Source organism: Megascapheus bottae, chromosome 6 (genome assembly GCF_031878675.1).
Source record: "Megascapheus bottae isolate mThoBot1 chromosome 6, mThoBot2.hap1, whole genome shotgun sequence".
In the NCBI taxonomy this organism is placed as follows: domain Eukaryota; kingdom Metazoa; phylum Chordata; class Mammalia; order Rodentia; family Geomyidae; genus Megascapheus; species Megascapheus bottae.
Window position 1 is genome coordinate 32079562 of NC_143514.1, and position 18119 is coordinate 32097680.

Sequence of the window (18119 nt, forward strand, 5' to 3'; positions counted from 1 at the left end):
GCACCACTTCTGGCTTTTCTCTAATATGTGGTACCGAGGAATCGAACCTGGGTCTTTGTGCATAGTAGACAAGCACTCTACCACTAGGCCAAAAGTCCAGACCTTAAACCCCTTTACACACACACACACACACACACACACACACACACACACACACACACACACCTCAAGGATAAGGAGCTGGAGGAAATAGAATTTGATGATGATTCTGCCAGTAGATACTAGACAGGAAGAGAAATGGAATCAGAGGTCATCCCCTGAGCAGATGATCTCTTGAGCCCTAAGCCCTCCCCTCCAGGTAACACTCAGTTTCTCCATTTTCTCTGAGAGCTTTGACAGAGGTGCCCTTTTGAAGAGTTGCTGCTGGAAGCATCTAGGGCTGCTAACTACTGAACCTTTGCAATGGCAGCTGAAAAGGAGAAACCCAGAGCTGGTAGCAACATATGGTGCAATTCACATTATCTTAATTTCCTAGTTAGTATCACTCTATAAATTGTTTTCACCTTTGTGTACATGAAGTTGTGATGGACTAACTCTGAGTAAGAATAATGACAGGTTAACTTGCCTTTCATTTGCCTTCCATAATAAATGGAATAGTTCCTCGAACATTCTAAGTCATTAACATTTCAATTTATTCAGGCTCTTTCTTTCTGCCATCCTAATGGCAATATTACATAATTATATCTGCTGTACAACCATCAGCTCTGATGATGCTCTGCATGTCTGTGCCACTCCCTTTGCCTTTGTTAGCTTGTTGCTTTGAGAAGACAGCTTTCTCTTTAATACCACCTTACCTCCTCTTTGCACATGGTTGTTAAACAGTGAAACAATGGCTATGGATGAAGTGATGAAGACCTGGGTGAGAAGCCACTGCTAATATGTCTCATATGTTCTGGGGTACATTTCAATTACATTATCTAAATCCACCCACATCTGAGACACAGTCTATTGTCCTCATTGCATTCAGTATCATAGAGGAAGAAACAGTCACAGAGACACTTAGCTTGTTCAAGGTCACACTAGGTTGGTAAGTGCCAGCACGAGCTTCAGTTTGGTAATGTAGTCCAGCACAGGGTACCCTTATACCCAAGTCTTTCTGTTCACACTTCTTTTTTCTTTCTTTCTTTTTCTAAATTGAGTTTGAATTTATTTATTTATTTTATTGTAAAGGCAGTGATATTTGGGGGGTTACAATCATGTAAGTAAGGTAATGAGTATATTTCTGTTTATTAACCATTACTTGATCTTTGGGTGAAAAAGGATGGGAGAAATGTGGCAGAATGGTGAAGGCATTGTGTGGTGTTGCTATGGTCTGAAAGCATCTCTCTAAACTCACGTTGAAATTTAGTCTGCATTTGAGATATTCAAAAAGGAGACCAGTCAAGTGTGGTGGATCATATTTATAATTCCGGCATTTGGGTAGCTTGAGGCAGGAAAATCAAGAGACCAGGCAAGCCTAAACTATACAATGAGATTCAACTTAAAATCAAGCCCTAAACCAAGATTCAAGGACTAGGGAAGACCTGTATTAAGGACTTAGGAGCAGGACTCTGCCATCCATTTATCCATTCATGAATGGATGAAAGGAGTGATGAATCATCTATTAATGGGATATCTGAAGGGTAGGTCTGTTAGGCACTGTTTTGTTCACACCCCTGTCTCTCTAACTATGTCCTTTCTCAGTTCAAGACTATAGAATCTCCACCAGCAAGAAGGCCCTCACCAGAAAAAGTCTAGCTCTTCAGCCTTGGACTTCTCAGCTCCAGAACCCTGAATTGAATGAAATATCTATTTTAATAAATTACCCAGTCTATGCTATTTAGTTCTAGCTACAGAAAGAAAACTAAGATTGGCATGATTTCCTTTCACATTTTTGATTTAAACTTCCAAATCGTAGCTTTTGCTTACTCAGGTGTAGGTTTAAACATATTACTGGGTTATATGAAGACTGAGCAAGAACCCACATGCCAGCTATTGAAAAATGAGGACATGACATTTTCTATATTTCTTTGTTTTAGTATTTAAATTACTCCAGTGTTTGTAAGTTGGCTTCCACAAACCAGACTCTAGCTACTACTTTGTGCATGTGATAGCACATACCAGCAGGGATGTAGGTCAAAAGCAGAGAATGTGTGTGTGTGTGTGTGTGTGTGTGAGAGAGAGAGAGAGAGAGAGAGAGAGAGAGAGAGAGAGAGAGAGAGAGAGAGAGAGAGAGAGAGAGAGAGAGACTTCTAAAATTATACATAAAATAATCATGGTTGTGTTTTTGAACTTAGAGTACAATCTGAGGCTACTAGTTGCAAGAGAACAACCCTCAGAGGAACACTGAAATTTTACAAAATAGGCCTCATCATCATCAAAGCAATCAATTCTGTAATTCATTAGAAAAAATGATCTGAGAATAAAACTAATATTTCTTAATGCCTCTTCATCTTTAATATTATGGCAATTATGACATCACTTTGGACTGCTTATACACTGAATGCAGTGTATAAATTAAGTCCATATGATGGATTAATTTTCCAGGAGCACAAAGAAAACTTCCAATATTTTTTATATCACATAATTATACGTTATTTGTTGTTTTTAGCACCTGAACTTGGGACATGCTAATTAACTGCTTCAAGAAGATAGCGAGACATGTTTTGTGGTTGATATTCAGAATCAGATTATTTGTAAACCCAGCACAACACTGCTGATGAATGACATTTGCAGAATAAACCCTACCTGCAGAAGTCTGGAGGCACCATGCCATAAACATTGATCCTGTCACACAACTCCAGGGCAATCGTCATTGTGAACCAGCCGGTGCTGAGCCAAGTGTTGGAGATCTTTCTGGAAGGAACAACAATTAAGTCTGCAACTTCTAAAGCAGTGGTTAGACCCATGTTCAGCTTAAATCTGATCTGGATTATAAACAGTCTAAGTATAAACAGATATCTTCTCCATAGATTCTTCCCCACACAATATTTTCTTTCTCTTGTCTCTCCCTCATTGATAAATACCCAGAACTTTTAATTTTTTTTTTACTTTTTAAATTACCTTTAAGTGATTTAAATTCAACTTAACAGGTCAGTTTTTGAGTACAATGCACCATGGTCACTGTCACTCTTTTTCATATATTTTTATTGTAATTAATAGAAAGGTTACAGTTATATTCACCAGATAGAAGGCTCATTACTTCACACACACTGATACCCCTTCTCATGTCTTTGTCCCCATTTCCCCCCCTCATCATGTTTTCCCCCTTCCCTTTCCTATTTAAAATAAATAAATATATATCCAATATACCAGATTACAAGGTAAGATACTGTGAAAATATGAGAATAACCAAGGGACAACAAAGATGAGAAATAACATAGTACATTAAGAACAACAATCACACAGTATATAGTTCTTGTTTCCATATCCTGGAGGTCCTTTCATTTAGCCTCATCCTGTATGGCCTTATGTATCTAGGTTTTGCCCTATTGTAAACCTCTGCTAGGAGAGTCCAAGGTTTGTGCTAATTACTGCAAATGAGGGAAACCACTGAACCTATGTTCCTTTGGGTCTGGCTTTCTTCACCTAATATGATTTTTTTCCAGGTCTTTCCATTTCCTTATAAATGGGGCGATGTCATTCTTTCTGATGGCATAGAATTCCATTGTACCACATCTTGTTGATCCAATCATTAACTGAGGAGCATCTGGGTTGGTTCCATATCTTTGCTATGGCAAATAGTGCTGCAATGAACATTGTTGTGCTAGTGGGTTTATTATGTCCTTGTTTCTGGATGACTGGGCAAATGCCAAGTACATTGTCACTCTTTTGTCATTCTCCTTTGTTACTCACAACTACATCCATCATGAAATTTACTTGGTTCCACTCTCACATATATATATTGAATATTATAACTACCTTTTCCCACTATTCCTCTCTCAATTTATCTACTCAACTTGATTTCACCTGCCCCTGCCTGGCAATACAGGTTCCAGCTTCCTAATATTGATCTTGATAAACTATATGAACTTTACTAAACTGAAATCTCTTATGGGCCACATCATACCTGATATTGATGCCCAGGAGACTTCAACATCACCAAAGATGATGATTAATAGTTACATGCTTACGTGAGTGCTATTTCAACTTAATCTCTTGAAAGATGACAGCTTTAGTATGGTAATTCTTTATTAACTTGATTACTTAGCTAGAAATTCTTGTATCCCCAGCAAACTAGATAATGAACAATTTGAATATGAATAAACATAGATTGTATCTATTGATCAGTCATTTAATTAATCAATTTTAAGGTCAAATCTTGTTTTCAAGTAGAGTAAATAATACAGCATTTTAACTGATGTCTTCCCATTGAGAGAGCACCAGAATGTGGGAGAAGACTTGAGACCAGAGGAAAGGAGCCAAAGGAATGCTTGTATTTATCTGAGCATTTGCTTTACTCTTACCAAAGAACATTTGGAGGTCTCTGAAAATTTTCTATTAGAGACCTCAAATTCATAAATGTAAGGAATGAATCTGAGCCCCTATCATTAATTTACCCATTTAGCCATCTCTATTGGGCTTCCACAGTGTGCCCAAGGGTAATTGTGGAGATAGGACATCAAGGTCTAGTTTGACCCTGTCAGAATGACTTGGTCTACCAAGCTAAGCTGCTGTGGTTATTAATTTCAATTCTTTGGGGGTTGCTGCTTTTGCCTTTTTCCAGTGTGATGGCATGCCTCATTAGCCAGTTTCAAACACCTATCCCCAAGGTCAGACTGTCTGACTTTGCACAGCCATAACATCACATGTGAGGTGAATTACAGGGCTGCAGAAAGAACTTTCTACTCTTCATATGTAGCACCACTCTTTGAGAAGATGGAAGGAAGATGTTTTGATAAGCAGTTTACATGATTCCTATTTCACATAAGGGCCACAGGGGTGAGGGTTGGGGGAGGAGGAGGAGAAAGCAATTTTGGAGGTGTCTTTTGAAGGTGTGAAATTTAGTTCTTAAGTTCTTGGCTCATTTTCTCCTCTGTTCAATCAGGAAATATTTTTGTCTGTCTGTCTGTCTATTTTTTTGCCAGTCCTTGGTTTAGGCTCAGGGCCTGAGCACTGTTCTTGGGTTTTCTCAAGGCCAGAGCTCTACCACTTGAGCCACAGCACCACTTCCAGCTTTTTTCTATGTAGGTAGTATCAAGGAATTGAACCCAGGTCTTTGTGCATGCTAGGCAAGCACTCTAGCACTAGGCGAAACTCCCAGCCCCTGTCTGTCTATTTTTAATTTAACTGGACTTTAATGGTACGGGGCTTGAACTGAGGACTTAGCTGCTGTATCCCTTGAGTTACGATCTAGACCCCAGCAAGTGTTTTCCTGTTTCTACTATAACCAGTCACATGGCCTGAGGCAGGTTGCTGCCGACTTCTGACAATTTGTCATCTGTAACTTAGGCACAGGAAACTCTGTTCTTTGGGCTGAGAATGGAATGAGAGAACACCAGGAAGAGCATCCAGCTTGGCATGTGAACACATAGAACTTCTTTCCTCCTCTCTTGGCTGCTAGCTTGAGCAAATGAAGCAAACAATTCAGCCATTCCATTTAGTGCCTTTTAGCACTCATGGAGAAAAATCTTTGCTATGCTCTGTTTCTGAGGCCTTCTGATAGGTAGAAGCTATCACCAGTGGTTGGGGCAGTAGGTATATGATTCTGAAACCTCCAGCCTATGTAGGTATAAACAATCTCCCTTCCTTCTTACCAAAGCTCTATTTTCCTAAGACCTTTAAAGCTAAAGGAGCTGGAATAGAGCAGTACTGACTGAGGGTGCAGGGGAAGAGGAGGAAGTGCTTTCCCTTAAGCTAGAGACTGGCTTTACTTCCAAAGCATTGCCCAGTTATTCTTGACCTAGTCTCAGTGAGCATTAACTAGGTTAGAAAGAAAATAGCACTCACTTTTATCCCAGGGTACCGATGTGGGAATCATATTCACATGCCCTTTGCTTTTATAGCTACTGGCAGCATCAGAGAGGTCTTTTCCCAGGGGCAGAGGTTCCCCTTAAAGTTTGCTTTTACTTGGTTGATATGGAATAGATCACAAGCCAGAGCCTAAAATACAGGAGGAAGTAACTACTGAGAAGGACTTTGTGGGTTAAAATGGTGAGAATATAAAGTGAAGGAGTAAGGAGACGAAAGCCAATAGTTTCTTTAAGTGGCATTTAAAATTCCTCAAACTTCCTAAATAATAACCCTTTGGGATCATGTACAATAGAAATACAACTGCTTTGTACTGACTTTCTAAAAAAGATTTCAACTCTTTTTCCAAGAAAAGGAATATCTACTGTTTTTACACTTAATCAGCTATAATGAAAGAATATGAAGAGCTGTCATGTGCTTATTAGGGAAAATTATCAGATATTCTTTTATATGATGAAGTAACACACTGAGCTGATAATTCTATAGTGCACACTAAATTACAATTAAAGGCCTTTCTGCTCCACCAGAATCTCATTTATAATCTCCATGGAAATATTCTTCCTGCAGTTATTTCATTTATGCTTCCTTTATCTAATTACTATAATATTGGTTCTGAATCATATTTTCCTAATGCACCCTTATTCAATTATAAAGTTATTTTCAAGTACAGTTACTTTCTAATATCAAAGAATACCACTTGACCATCTATGCCATTTGTCATGCTTCTTAATTACAGATTGTTCTCTAGTCACTTTTCCTTCACTTTTAAGTAGAGTGGAAATGTCTATAAATCAAAATCTATTGAATTATCTCATTTCTTCAGAATATTAGCTTGAAATGAATGTTCTGATCATGAGTTCTGCAAAGTTGATATTTTACCCTTTTTGTATCCTCAATAGATGTCCCTGTTTTTTTGGTTTTCAAGAAATTCATGTATAGAGGAGATAAATTTTTAATCTGAAATACTTTGTGCTTTCATTTACAGAAATAGTTATGTTTGGGGGGCACTTATTCCAATTTTTGCTTCTAATTTTAGGTTTCAGGGAGCTGCAGGTCAAGAATATAGACATATAATAATAAAAATCAGAGATGGGCATGATGGTGTACGTCTGGAATCCCAGCTACTAAGAAAGTAGATATAGTATAGTAAACAAGATGAGAAAGGGTTGGGGGGGGGAGGGAAATGGGGACAAAAACATAAGGAGTATCAATGTGTGTGAAGTAATGCTCCTTCTATCTGCCAATATGGAAACCAGCCCTGAGAAAAGTAGCTAGCAAACCAATTTAAAATGAAACTAAAAACAAAAAGTCTATGGCTCAAGTGGTAGAGCACCTCCCTAGCAAGCTCAAGGATCTGGGTTCAATTGCTAGTACTCTACACAATGTACATGAAAAGCCAATATAATACTAAATTTTATTATATGTTTTAATTTTACTTTTATGACTTTATAATCTTTAACACTAACCTTAAAAAGAAAATTCTCTAGAGACAAGAGCTCAGCAGAGATGGGAGTGGAGGGGTAATACATTTTATTTTTTGCCAGTTCTGGGGCTTGAACTCAGAACCAATTTCGGTGTTTTCTGTGAATGCGGTATTAAGAAGTTGAGGCCAGGGCTTCGTGCAGGCTAGACAACCACAACACCAGCAGGCCACACACCTGACCCAGTAATGCATTTTTGACATGCTGTAAAGTGATAAGTGTGATTTCCCTAGTTGGGGGTTTGATTGAATGATGGTAAAAAGGATGCAGGCCTCCTATTACCTGAAAAATATGCTGTGAGCATAGTGTTTTTACTGGCCAGAATTTATTGATGCGTAGAATATGTCTTATTGTGAGATCATTTCCTAAAAATACTAAGTATTAGAAGGGTAGGAAGTTTGAGTCTGTTAGTCTCTCTCTCCCACTTAGTGCAGTCCCTTGAAGAAATACTGAACAATGGGCAATTATCCTAAATGGCTAACCCAGCAGCAGAGCTTCAGGAATACTTACATTTAGCAAACAATCATTAAACAAAAGAGAGTGGAAATGTTTTCTATTGAAGAAACAGTTTTCACTTATTTTGAAATTTCCAAGGAAGTAGCATTAAAATACAAATCATTCTTCTACACAAAGAATTCTGGAGCATTAGGTTTCATTTTTTCTCTAACACTGTTCTCCAAGAGCAGGTTGCCTGTGCCAGCCGAATAGTCTGTTTAATATTTTGTCTTTCCCATTTTACTTATTCTATGTCTTTTGTTTTTTAAGATAAGAAATTGACTCAATAACAGTTCTTATAAGGAGAGTGAAGTGCACCACTAATTGTAGAGTAATGTTAGAGTATGTGTTTTTGAACTAAGGAATTCCGAAGGGTAATTGTTGTCAGTGTGAGAACTGGTAATCACTATGCTATTTTTATGTAAAGTCATGGAGGTTGTAAAAGCTGGAACTTATCCAGGCCATAGAAGCAGAGAATGAGAGAGCCAGAATTGCGAACCAGAGCTGTGGGTTTGGACTGCATTACCATTCTCCCTTGTCACAATGAGTCACCTGTGACTTTCACTCCTGACTTCATGCTGGGTCAAACCTCTAGGTCCTGGGTGCAGACAGATGGCTTTCTCCAGCTCCTGCTGGGTTTCTCCTATTTGATCCCTTGGTCTCATTGGAAGGTTCCAGCTCATCGTTTATTGGAGAAGTCTTAACCGCCTGCATTTCAGCCTCAGTCTACTTTTCTTAGAAAGCCTTTCCTTTACCTAGACCAATAATTTTCAATCTCTAATGAGAAAAGCATTTTACACTGATATTAATCTTACATTTGATCTTTTAAAGTATATAATTCATTGGGTTTTAGCCTATCCATGGATAATTTTAGAACATTTTGTTCTATTTGTACATGTATGTATGCATGTATGTATGTATATATGCATATATGCATCTCTGTCTAGCTAGCTGTCTCCTAGCCATCATTTATCTATTAGAAATAAAATTCTTGAAATAATACTTTGCCCTACTATATACCATGAATACTCACTTGTCCCTTCTATCCCATTTTACTTTCTACTTTTATTCCTTTAGAGGAAGAAGAGATCATTACAGTGACTTGATGTTTTACCATTGAGTTTTCACTGGTAGATTGGACAACATTGTCCTAACTCTGGCATGTTTCCTGCTCTCCATGCACAGAACCCTTACCTTCTCACAGATGACTCTCAACACACTGGCCACTGCTTGGTAAATGTCTGTCTTTGAATAGGAAAAAAATAAACCCATACAATTCTTTCTGGTAGTGTTCATATGAGCCAATGAAATTGCAATAAAGCTACTTACTTTGCAGAAGGAGGCATTTGGCTGCATAGCCTTTTCCTCAAAGTAGGGAGTTGGCCCTGAATTACCCATTTTACTTTATAAATTTGGTTTGAGCAGCCAGTGGAGGCAGGGTTGGGTGAGGGTGGAAGTAGGGATGGAAGAAGATGGACAGATAACCCACCCTACAGGCGAGCTCTATGGACCCGTCTATGACATGAATGCCATGAACAGTAGTGTGCAACACGAACCAACCAATCGAGATATATCCTCAATGGCCCTGTACCTCTGCAATTCTCCCATACCTGTCTTTGCCAGTCTCCTGCTTGAAGAGCTCATCGAACTGTAGCATCTTGTGTCGCGTGATCATGAAGGCCTTCAGGCGGGGAAGCACCTGGCTTAGGAGATGCAGGTTGTTGTACACCTGACCCTTGCCATCCCTCCGCATGTAGCTGCTGGGGCCCCAGAAGATAAACACGGTGCCCTGGCTCACATTGAGCAGGTCATGGCGGTTACGGAGGATTCGCTGAATGCTGGAGTGGGCGATGACCCTCAGGCTGGTGCGATTGCCCACGTCGTGCCCATAGCTGCGGGTGGGGGCGTCATTCATGCGGATGACACACTCTGTCTGGTCAATCTGGGGGCCTTGGCCACTGTGTAGCAAATGTCCTGAGCTGGTCACCAGCGCGCAGTCCCTGCAGTGCATTTTCAGAGGCTAGAAGGATGGAGGAGGCAACATCAGGCACAAAGGACTGAGCTCACTTGGTGATCTCCCTGCCACCAGTGGATTTAGAATTTCCATTGTGTGGCATGCCTGATTATATTCCGTCTGTGATGACCCCATGGATCCTTACATTCTCTTCTAAACTGGTGATCCAAGAGAAAGTTCAGATTCAAGAAAAAGAGAGCTGCTATTAATATATGCTGGCTAACCCTTTTTTTTGACATTCACTAACCACATGGATATATTAACTAGGCAAAGCTGTGATTATGGGCCTGTACCACCACGATCACCCAGTTGATGACAATGGTTTCAATGCTCTTCTTCATCTTATTGAAAAGGTAAGCACTTACAAATGGTCTTGGATGCTGTTCAAATATGTCCACCCTGAGTAAACATCACATTAGAATCTCATGAGAAGCTACATGGGGATTGTAATCCCTTTAATGCCTGATTTGGAAATGACATCATGATGAAGGGGGAGAATGGAATCCTCCCAGATTACAAGTAAAGAAAGCCTCAAGTTCAGAGCCCCAGATCTCATGCAGGAATTGCAGAGCTTGGTTTCTTCTTTCATCTGCAACAAACATGTGCCACGAGGTAAGCCCTGGCCATGCGGTGCCACCAGGGACAATTCCAATAGCAGTGCTGCGTTCAATACCCTGAACCAATGATTTGCTTTGTGGACACTTATGTTCTAACAAATTAAACATCCCTCTGTTCACATTTAATGAGAACTATCTCTTAGTTATTGTTAGAAGATAATGAAAGTAGAGCCTGAGGCCAATGCCAGTTAAGTGCCAAAGCAAATGACAATCAGGGTCTTTGGAAAGAAAGCCACACTGTTAGGTTTAGTCCAGAGCCTCTGCCCTTCTCTGTTAACTTTGATCAGGACTCACTGACTCCTTGAATGGCCTTAGGAAGTTGGATTCAATTTCATTCTGCAAATATTCAGTCTTGTATTTACTGTGGGAGTTTCCTGAGTCATGGCTGTGACTTCAGGACCTGACTGAGAGGACCCAAGGACAGATACTTCTCTCACAGAATGGAGCTTAAAAGCATGGACTCTGAGCTGTAACAGGACAAGTCAGTCTATCCTAATTTCTTCCAGCTATCAGCTTACGGAGACTTGGCAAGTCACAGAACTCCACAAACCATGGTTTCTTTATTGCTAAACAAGAAAACTCGCCCTTCTACCTAGTAAAAGGAGCCAATTAAGATCCGCACAATATTAGACTGAACTACTTGAAATGAGTAATATGATCTGCATAAATAGCAATTACATATGGTTGAACTCAGTTCTTAGCATAGGACCTGACATCATAATCATTCAATAAATGATAGTGCTCTTGAGATTGCCATTTAGTGTAGAGTGTATTTGTAAGTACTTGCTAAATTTGTACTGAACTCTTTGGGTGTAATTGACACATGGGTTTGAGAAATGGAGAGTCAACCACTGTAAATTCTTTTTTTTTTTCTTTGCCATGTGTCTTACTGGTATGGATGGAATTACTCAGCCCTTGGTGAGTTAAGATTGCAGATGGAGTAGTCACATGGTCTTCCCTCAAGCACTGAGGATGCTAAGCAGAACGTGGCAAAAGTTAACACAGCCTTTCCTATCTACCTGGGAGAAAAAGCACCGTGGAGGAGGACGGAGGACAATGAGTGACTCTCAGTTGAATGTAGCAGAGAGGCCTCTAGCGAGACCTCTCTGGCTTCTTCCTCATAGCATTCGGGTTCATTCTTTGAGATAGTTTCCTTAAAAGTTTTATTTGGTCAAGTTCTCCATTCATTGGTTGGAAATATGGGCAGCCACATTAGGTCACCTTAGTCTTGGTAATCTCTCTTCTGTCCTGATTTCTACAAAGCTTTTAATGAGGGACGGGTGGATTTATGAGTGAATGGAACTGAAACTCTTGCCTTTTCTGTCCTAGGAGAAAACTTACATCCTGAGACATATACAGTACATATATAATATGATACCTTAAACATCAATTGGTTTATAACTCTTGCCTTGGTGCTGAAGCTGTGGAGGGAGGAGGGAGTAGGCCCTAGAAACTTCTGTCTGCAGAGAAGGAGGCTGTGGCCTGCTGCCTCAGGGCAGCCTATCAGCCCAGGGAGCCCATAATGGTCAGAGCTCAGGGCACTGCCTGGAATTAATGGCTGGCTGGGAAAATGACCCAGGACACAGTGAGGGCTATTAAGCCCAGCCAGTTATTAATCCCGTGTAAGACTTGATGCCAAGGTCATTAGAGCTGCTGTGAGGTGAAAAATGCCCAGGAAAATCCACAGTACAAGGAGGAGCTACATCTTCTCCAGGCTGATGAGGCTCAGAGCTGTGGAGTCCGCCCCCACGGACAAGCAAACAAGCTGCACAAGGGCCTGTGGGAGGCCAGTGAGTGGCCTTTCAGGGGGAAGTGGATGACCTACAGATGTAGATGAACAGATTCACAGGTTTTTGCTTTGTTATTATATTTTTTTTAGCCATCCCTTTTGTATTTTGACAGTCTGTGAGCCTTGTCTGTCATCCCAGAACCCAGGACAGTGTCTGTAACTTCGAGCGAGGCATGAGACTATTTCAAAGTATTTTATAGAATGTGTGATTCCATTCCCCTGAGTCCTCTTTCCATCAATAAAATAAACAAAATACAAAACAACCAATAGCAACAAAAACCCAAACAAAATTTCAAAAGCCAAAATCTTCCCCTTCTCCGCCCCCTAATGTGGGAATTGGAAAGCATGACAACTTTCATCACAGAAAAGCCCTTTGGCAGTGATGACAGGAACCATTCCTCCCTGAGCAAGCTTGCTTAGGAAATCAAGGCCTGATTTCTGTCACAGCCCAAGGACCTAGAGAAGACGGAATTCTCTCTGTGCCCCATCTGATGCCTCCAGAGCCTTTCTTAAGAGAATAGAACAGGCCAAGTCAAATTAAACTTGACACCTAAAACACTCGGCAATGTCCTTGTAAACATTTGCAGCCCGGCAGTATCAGGTTTCACTTTTTAAAATTCTGATTTATTTGGCAGAGGGAAAGGTACCTCCAAGCATAATGCCCATTAGCTCAGTAATGAGGCCAGTCTTGCTCTGGGAACTGCCTGTTGGTCTGGAGCAAACATCAGATATATTAAAGGGCTTCAGGTGTTTCAAGAATCCCCCCCCTCCAGTCTGATGTTTTCCTGTAATTACTAGGCTTTTATTAGCTGTCAATCTTTGCCCAGGCTGACTCTTGGTGAAAGCCACGCTGATTATTTAATGTGATTTGCTAGAAAAACATTACTCTTCCAAGAAGCTTCTTTCCTATTATTCAGTGATAAGCCCACCCACAAGCCTTTAGGGCCACAAAACCCTCCCATGTCTACCCTTTGTTTTCTACCCAACTGTCAGTCAGCTAAGAGGGATGGATGTGGAGACAGATGTTCCTCAAGTCCTGGGCATTGTCCCTGAGCTGTGTGGCTCATAGCGAGTGCTCTATCACTTCAGTCACAGCTCTACTTTTGGATTTTCAGTTGTTAACTGGAGATAAGAGTGTTAAATAGCACCTGGGCCCTAAATTCAAGCCCCACAACCAACCAAACAAAAAGCATTTCATGGACTTGAAAAATAAAAAGTCTCAAGAATTTCCCTGTCGGTGCTGGCTTTGAACATGGCCCTCAGTCTCAGCCTTCCAAGTAGCTAGGGTTATATAAGTATGACCCACCTCTTGCAGAGTCTTTTGTGTCTAGTTTCTTTCACTCAGTGTAAATTTGAGGTTTATCTATTTGTAGCATACATTAGTGTTTTGTTTCTTTTTAATGCCATAACATCCCATTGTATAAATGTACCGCATTTTGTCCATACATTCACTAGTTGATAGACACTTGGGCTGTTTTCTTCCCCGGTTGCTATGGTGCTGTGAACATTCACACACATATCTTTATGTGCACACACTCCTTGTGTTGTTTTTTTTTAGGAAGATAATTAGGGATGGAATTCCTGGTTCATATTATAATTTTAACATTTTGAGGAAAACTTCGACAGCCTTCCTAAGTAGCTACTCCATTTTACATTTCCACATACAGTCGTATAAGGGTTCCAATGTTTCTGCATTCTTGTCAACATTCACTACTATCTACTTTTAATTATAGCTATAGATGAGAGGAAATCTTTCACTGTGGTTTGAGATTGCATTTTTGAATGATGAGTGATGTTGAATATCTTTCTATGGATTTATTTTTACCATTATTTCAAGGTTTCTAGTGTTATTAATTTTGCCTGGCCTTCCACATGAAATAGGAGAAATCAAGAGCAGACAATTCTATTGCACTCTGAGCGAGCATTCAGCTGACTTCTTCAGGGATCTTGGGTGTGAAGAGCCCAGTAGCTAGAGAAGGATGGAAGGCCTACATCAAAAGCAAGAAAGAAGCCTTTAGGTCTGGAGTGGTAAATCCAAATAGTATAAGTGGTGAATTGAATGAAAAATTTCTAACTAAGACTGAACAATTCACTTTGTTTAGACATGCTACAATGTAAATGCATTCCCTAGGATCTTACACTAGGTCAGTAATTCCCACAGATTATTCCCACACAGGATGAGTCCCAAGCTGGAATTTCAGAGATGTAGGTAGGACTGGAAGCCCTGTGTTTGAACCACGTAATTCTGATCCATTCCTCATGCTGAGACCCACTGGGCTGAGGAGTGCTCTCATCTTAACGGAAGAAGCCAAAGCTCAGGGGTTAGGATATTTGCTCAAGGTCAAAGGCTCAAGGCAGCATAAGAGCTGGGTCTACGATCTCCTTCCTAAAATCTATCTACTCAGAGTCACTGGAGACTCACAAAATAATCATGAAATAATAGCACACTTAAGATAGACCTAAAAGTACACGTCATTTTGTGGAAGTATATGGAGGGAGAGGGGGCATTTCTTTCTCACAGGCTGCCTCTCTCAGCAGGGCTTTCCACCTCTGTATCAGCGACCTGCCTCTTTGCAGTAAGCGGCCAGGTACCCCCTGGTACCTCTCCAGCCCTGTGCAAAGCCTTTATGCATAACAAGGCTGCTGTTGCCCCAGAAGTTCAGTGACTGGGGTGAATTTCAAGCAGCAGAGCCCTTCCAAGGTTCACAGGTAAGGACCCTCTTCTCTGTGGATATTTGGGAGGCCTGATCCAAGCTTCCTGTGACTGATTTTCTTTGGATTTTGCAGATGTAATTAAGCTGTGGTTCGAAATATCAAGATGAGGTCATACCTTACATCCTATTACTGCCAAATTTGAAGAGATGCAGAAAGTCCAGGGTAGAGTGGAATAAGGCACCTATGAAGTAAGGAATGCCACGAACTCCTCACCGCTGGAGAAGGTACCCAAGGATTCTTTCCAGAACTTTCAGAGAGGAAAAGGTAGGATGAATATCTGAATTTCAGGTGTTTAGCTTCCAGGTGTTTGAGAGGAAGGCTTTGAAAACTGGGTGTTTTAAAGACAATCATGGTGTGAGAATTCTTTCTGATACCACCAGGTCTCAACAGCATCTCCACCTGGTGCTTGTTGTTCCTCATTTTGCCACCTTGCCCCAACAGTCTTAGCACTGTGTAGTCTCAAAGCATTACTCATACCACTGTGATCCACTTGGAGAATAAAACTCAATTTATTTCTCTGGTCAGTCTTATTTGTTTCAGACTATCACCATGTTTCACTGCCCCTCTTTCTTCATTCTCCAGTCTACTTGATGGCCAGTTTGCTTTCTGTTCCTGAGAGAAGTGAGTCTTTTCTCTAGTTCCAGGCTACACCTCCCTGATCATTCACATGCTTTCCTCCTTCTCATCTATCAGGTCTTACTGGAAAAGTCACCTCCTCCAGGAGACCTTCTCTGACTTTTTCCTCTATTCATTTGAAAACAAAGACCACTCATAACATTAATAAGATGCTCAAACTGTGTGCCAGGCACTGTTCCCAGCACAAAACATACATCATTTAACCTAATCGTGTATACAGTCCTGAGAGGTAAATTCACCATTGTCTATTTTATCAGCTGAGAAAAGAAGAAGCAAAATTAATTACTAGTCACCATCCTGTTTGTTTCTTTCCCATTAGCTACTTCTCACAATATTCCATGATTGGAAGTTTTATTTCTTCATGTTCTGTTCCCTGCCACTTGACATGAATGCAAGGGAAGGGACAGAGCTCAGTGTATGGCACAGAGTACATGCTCAAGAGATGGAGGAGGAGATTTCTTGCTTCTTGGGTAATCTGTTTTCTCAGCAAGCAGTAGGTAATATTTCTCTGTCTCGTGGGGCATGTCTGAGATGTTCTAGATCCTTCTGTATCCAGAGAATGTTAGCACAGTGGTAGCTGGCCCACTTGCCATCTTCCTATAACTGCTTGAGGTGTTTTCTTTAAGGTCACTCGCATGCAATTACTTCCTTGAGAGGAGGTCGGACATAAAGGTCTCTGTGCTCATTAAAACAAACAGAAAGCTGCACACCTCATTAGCATAAGGTGGTCTCAAATGTGGCCGCATGGCCTGATTCTACAAAATTGGCCTCTCTCCAACTATGTTTGAAAGGAGTCTAGGATTCACAGAAGCAGGACTCCAAATCTGGGAAGATAACTGAGAAACTATGCCCAAGGGCAAGAGAATTATGAATTCCATAGGAGGTCCATGTGTAGCTAAGGGATGCAGGGGAAGAGCTGTGATGTCAGTAGCCCAGATGTGAACACATATCTCAGTGACTACAGAAATGAATCCATAGCATGGGTATGGAAAGGGTAGAAGGTACCTGGAAGGCAGGCTTGGGGACCAAATCAGTTCTGTCACTTATATACAGGGACACTCTCAGCCTTGGTTTGCTCATCTGGAAAATCACTATGGTTGGCACATACTGAGAACCAGCTGTGAATATTTTTTCATAGCTTCATTCTTAGGGATAAGAGACTCCTCACAGCACCTGCCATGCTTTCTCACCTCAAACTCAGTGATGACTGAGCTTCATGTACACCTCTTTCTTGAAATTAATCATTTCTGTCCATGTAGGTTCTGAGCTGCTGATCTGTTTACTGCATGGATTCCTTTAGAGGCTCTGGGAGAGGGATGCTGGTGATCTACCACCTGGATAACAACTCAAAATTTCAGCTGGAAACACATGAGCAAATGAATTCCTGATTTTTCACTTTGCAGGCTCTATATGCTCCATCTTGATGAGCTACTGGCATAAGACACGGGGCTAGGACAGAACTGTGACACAGGCTTGGTGGTCCACATTCACTGACTGTGATGGACATTAGCTGTGATGTACATGCCTTGCAGGTACTTTGCCACCTGCTTTCATCCTGCTAAACAGGATGCCTCGTCTGGGCCACACAATGGCTTGCTTTGCATTAGTGGAAAGTCACATTGTTTTTTTTTTGTTGTTGTTGCTGTTGTTTGTTTCTCCTTCCATTTGTTCAACATACAGTTATTAAGCACCTACTGTTTATGTAATGGAAACTCCTAGGCAAGTTGCCAAGTTCACAGCTGTCTTTGCCACACTTAGCAGGTGCCTGGAAAACACAATAAAGCAGATTCCTGGCAGGAAGAGAGACATTCCGCTCCTTGTAGAAGTCTGGGAAAGAATGTCAGATGGAGGACTTCAGAATTTCAAGGTTTAGATTTTTTTCTCCCTCCTTCCTTTCCCCTCTTTCTACCTTCCTCTATCCCTTCTTTCCTATCTTCCTTCCTTCACTCTCACATTCCTTTCTTTTTCACTCTCTTTTTTCCTTTCTGCTTTCCTTCTTTCTTTCTCCTCTTTCTCCTTTTCTTTCTTTCTTTTCTTCTTTCTCCCTTCCTTCCCCCCCTCTCTCTCTCTTTCTCTCTCTCTCCCTCCCTCCCTCCCCTTCCTTCTTTCCTTTCTTTCTTTTCTATCTCTTTTGTTTTCTTTGAAACAGGGAAGATTTGTGCCCAATTTTCTTTTTTTCATATCATTTTTACTGTAATGAATAGAAGGGTTACATGATATTCACCATATAGAAGGTGCATTACTTCACAAATATTGATACCCTTTTTCATGTCTTGGTTCCCAATTTCCATCCCCACACCCTCCCTCATCTTGTTTCCCCCCCTTCCCTATCCAATTTCAAATAACCAGATAAACAGATATACAATATATCAGATAACAAGGTGAAATGCTGTTAACAATATGAGATAACCAAGGGACAGCAA

At 40.8% G+C, this 18119-nt stretch overlaps 1 protein-coding gene and 1 long non-coding RNA gene across 2 annotated transcripts in view; one reads left to right on the forward strand and one right to left on the reverse strand.

Annotated features, from left to right (window-relative positions):
* St6galnac5 (ST6 N-acetylgalactosaminide alpha-2,6-sialyltransferase 5) overlaps positions 1 to 18119 on the reverse strand; it is a 176363-nt gene that overhangs the window by 19454 nt on the left and 138790 nt on the right. The window contains exons 3-4 of the mRNA XM_090334591.1: positions 9536 to 9945; positions 2728 to 2835 (exon numbers count right to left, since the gene is read on the reverse strand). Coding sequence (XP_090190717.1) covers positions 2728 to 2835; positions 9536 to 9945 — 518 coding nt within the window. The remainder of the gene's footprint in view (positions 1 to 2727; positions 2836 to 9535; positions 9946 to 18119) is intronic.
* On the forward strand, positions 10116 to 15203 carry LOC150061618 (uncharacterized). Its single transcript, XR_016535841.1, has 3 exons — positions 10116 to 10292; positions 14884 to 15054; positions 15133 to 15203. It is a non-coding gene; the product is annotated as an uncharacterized LOC150061618 (long non-coding RNA).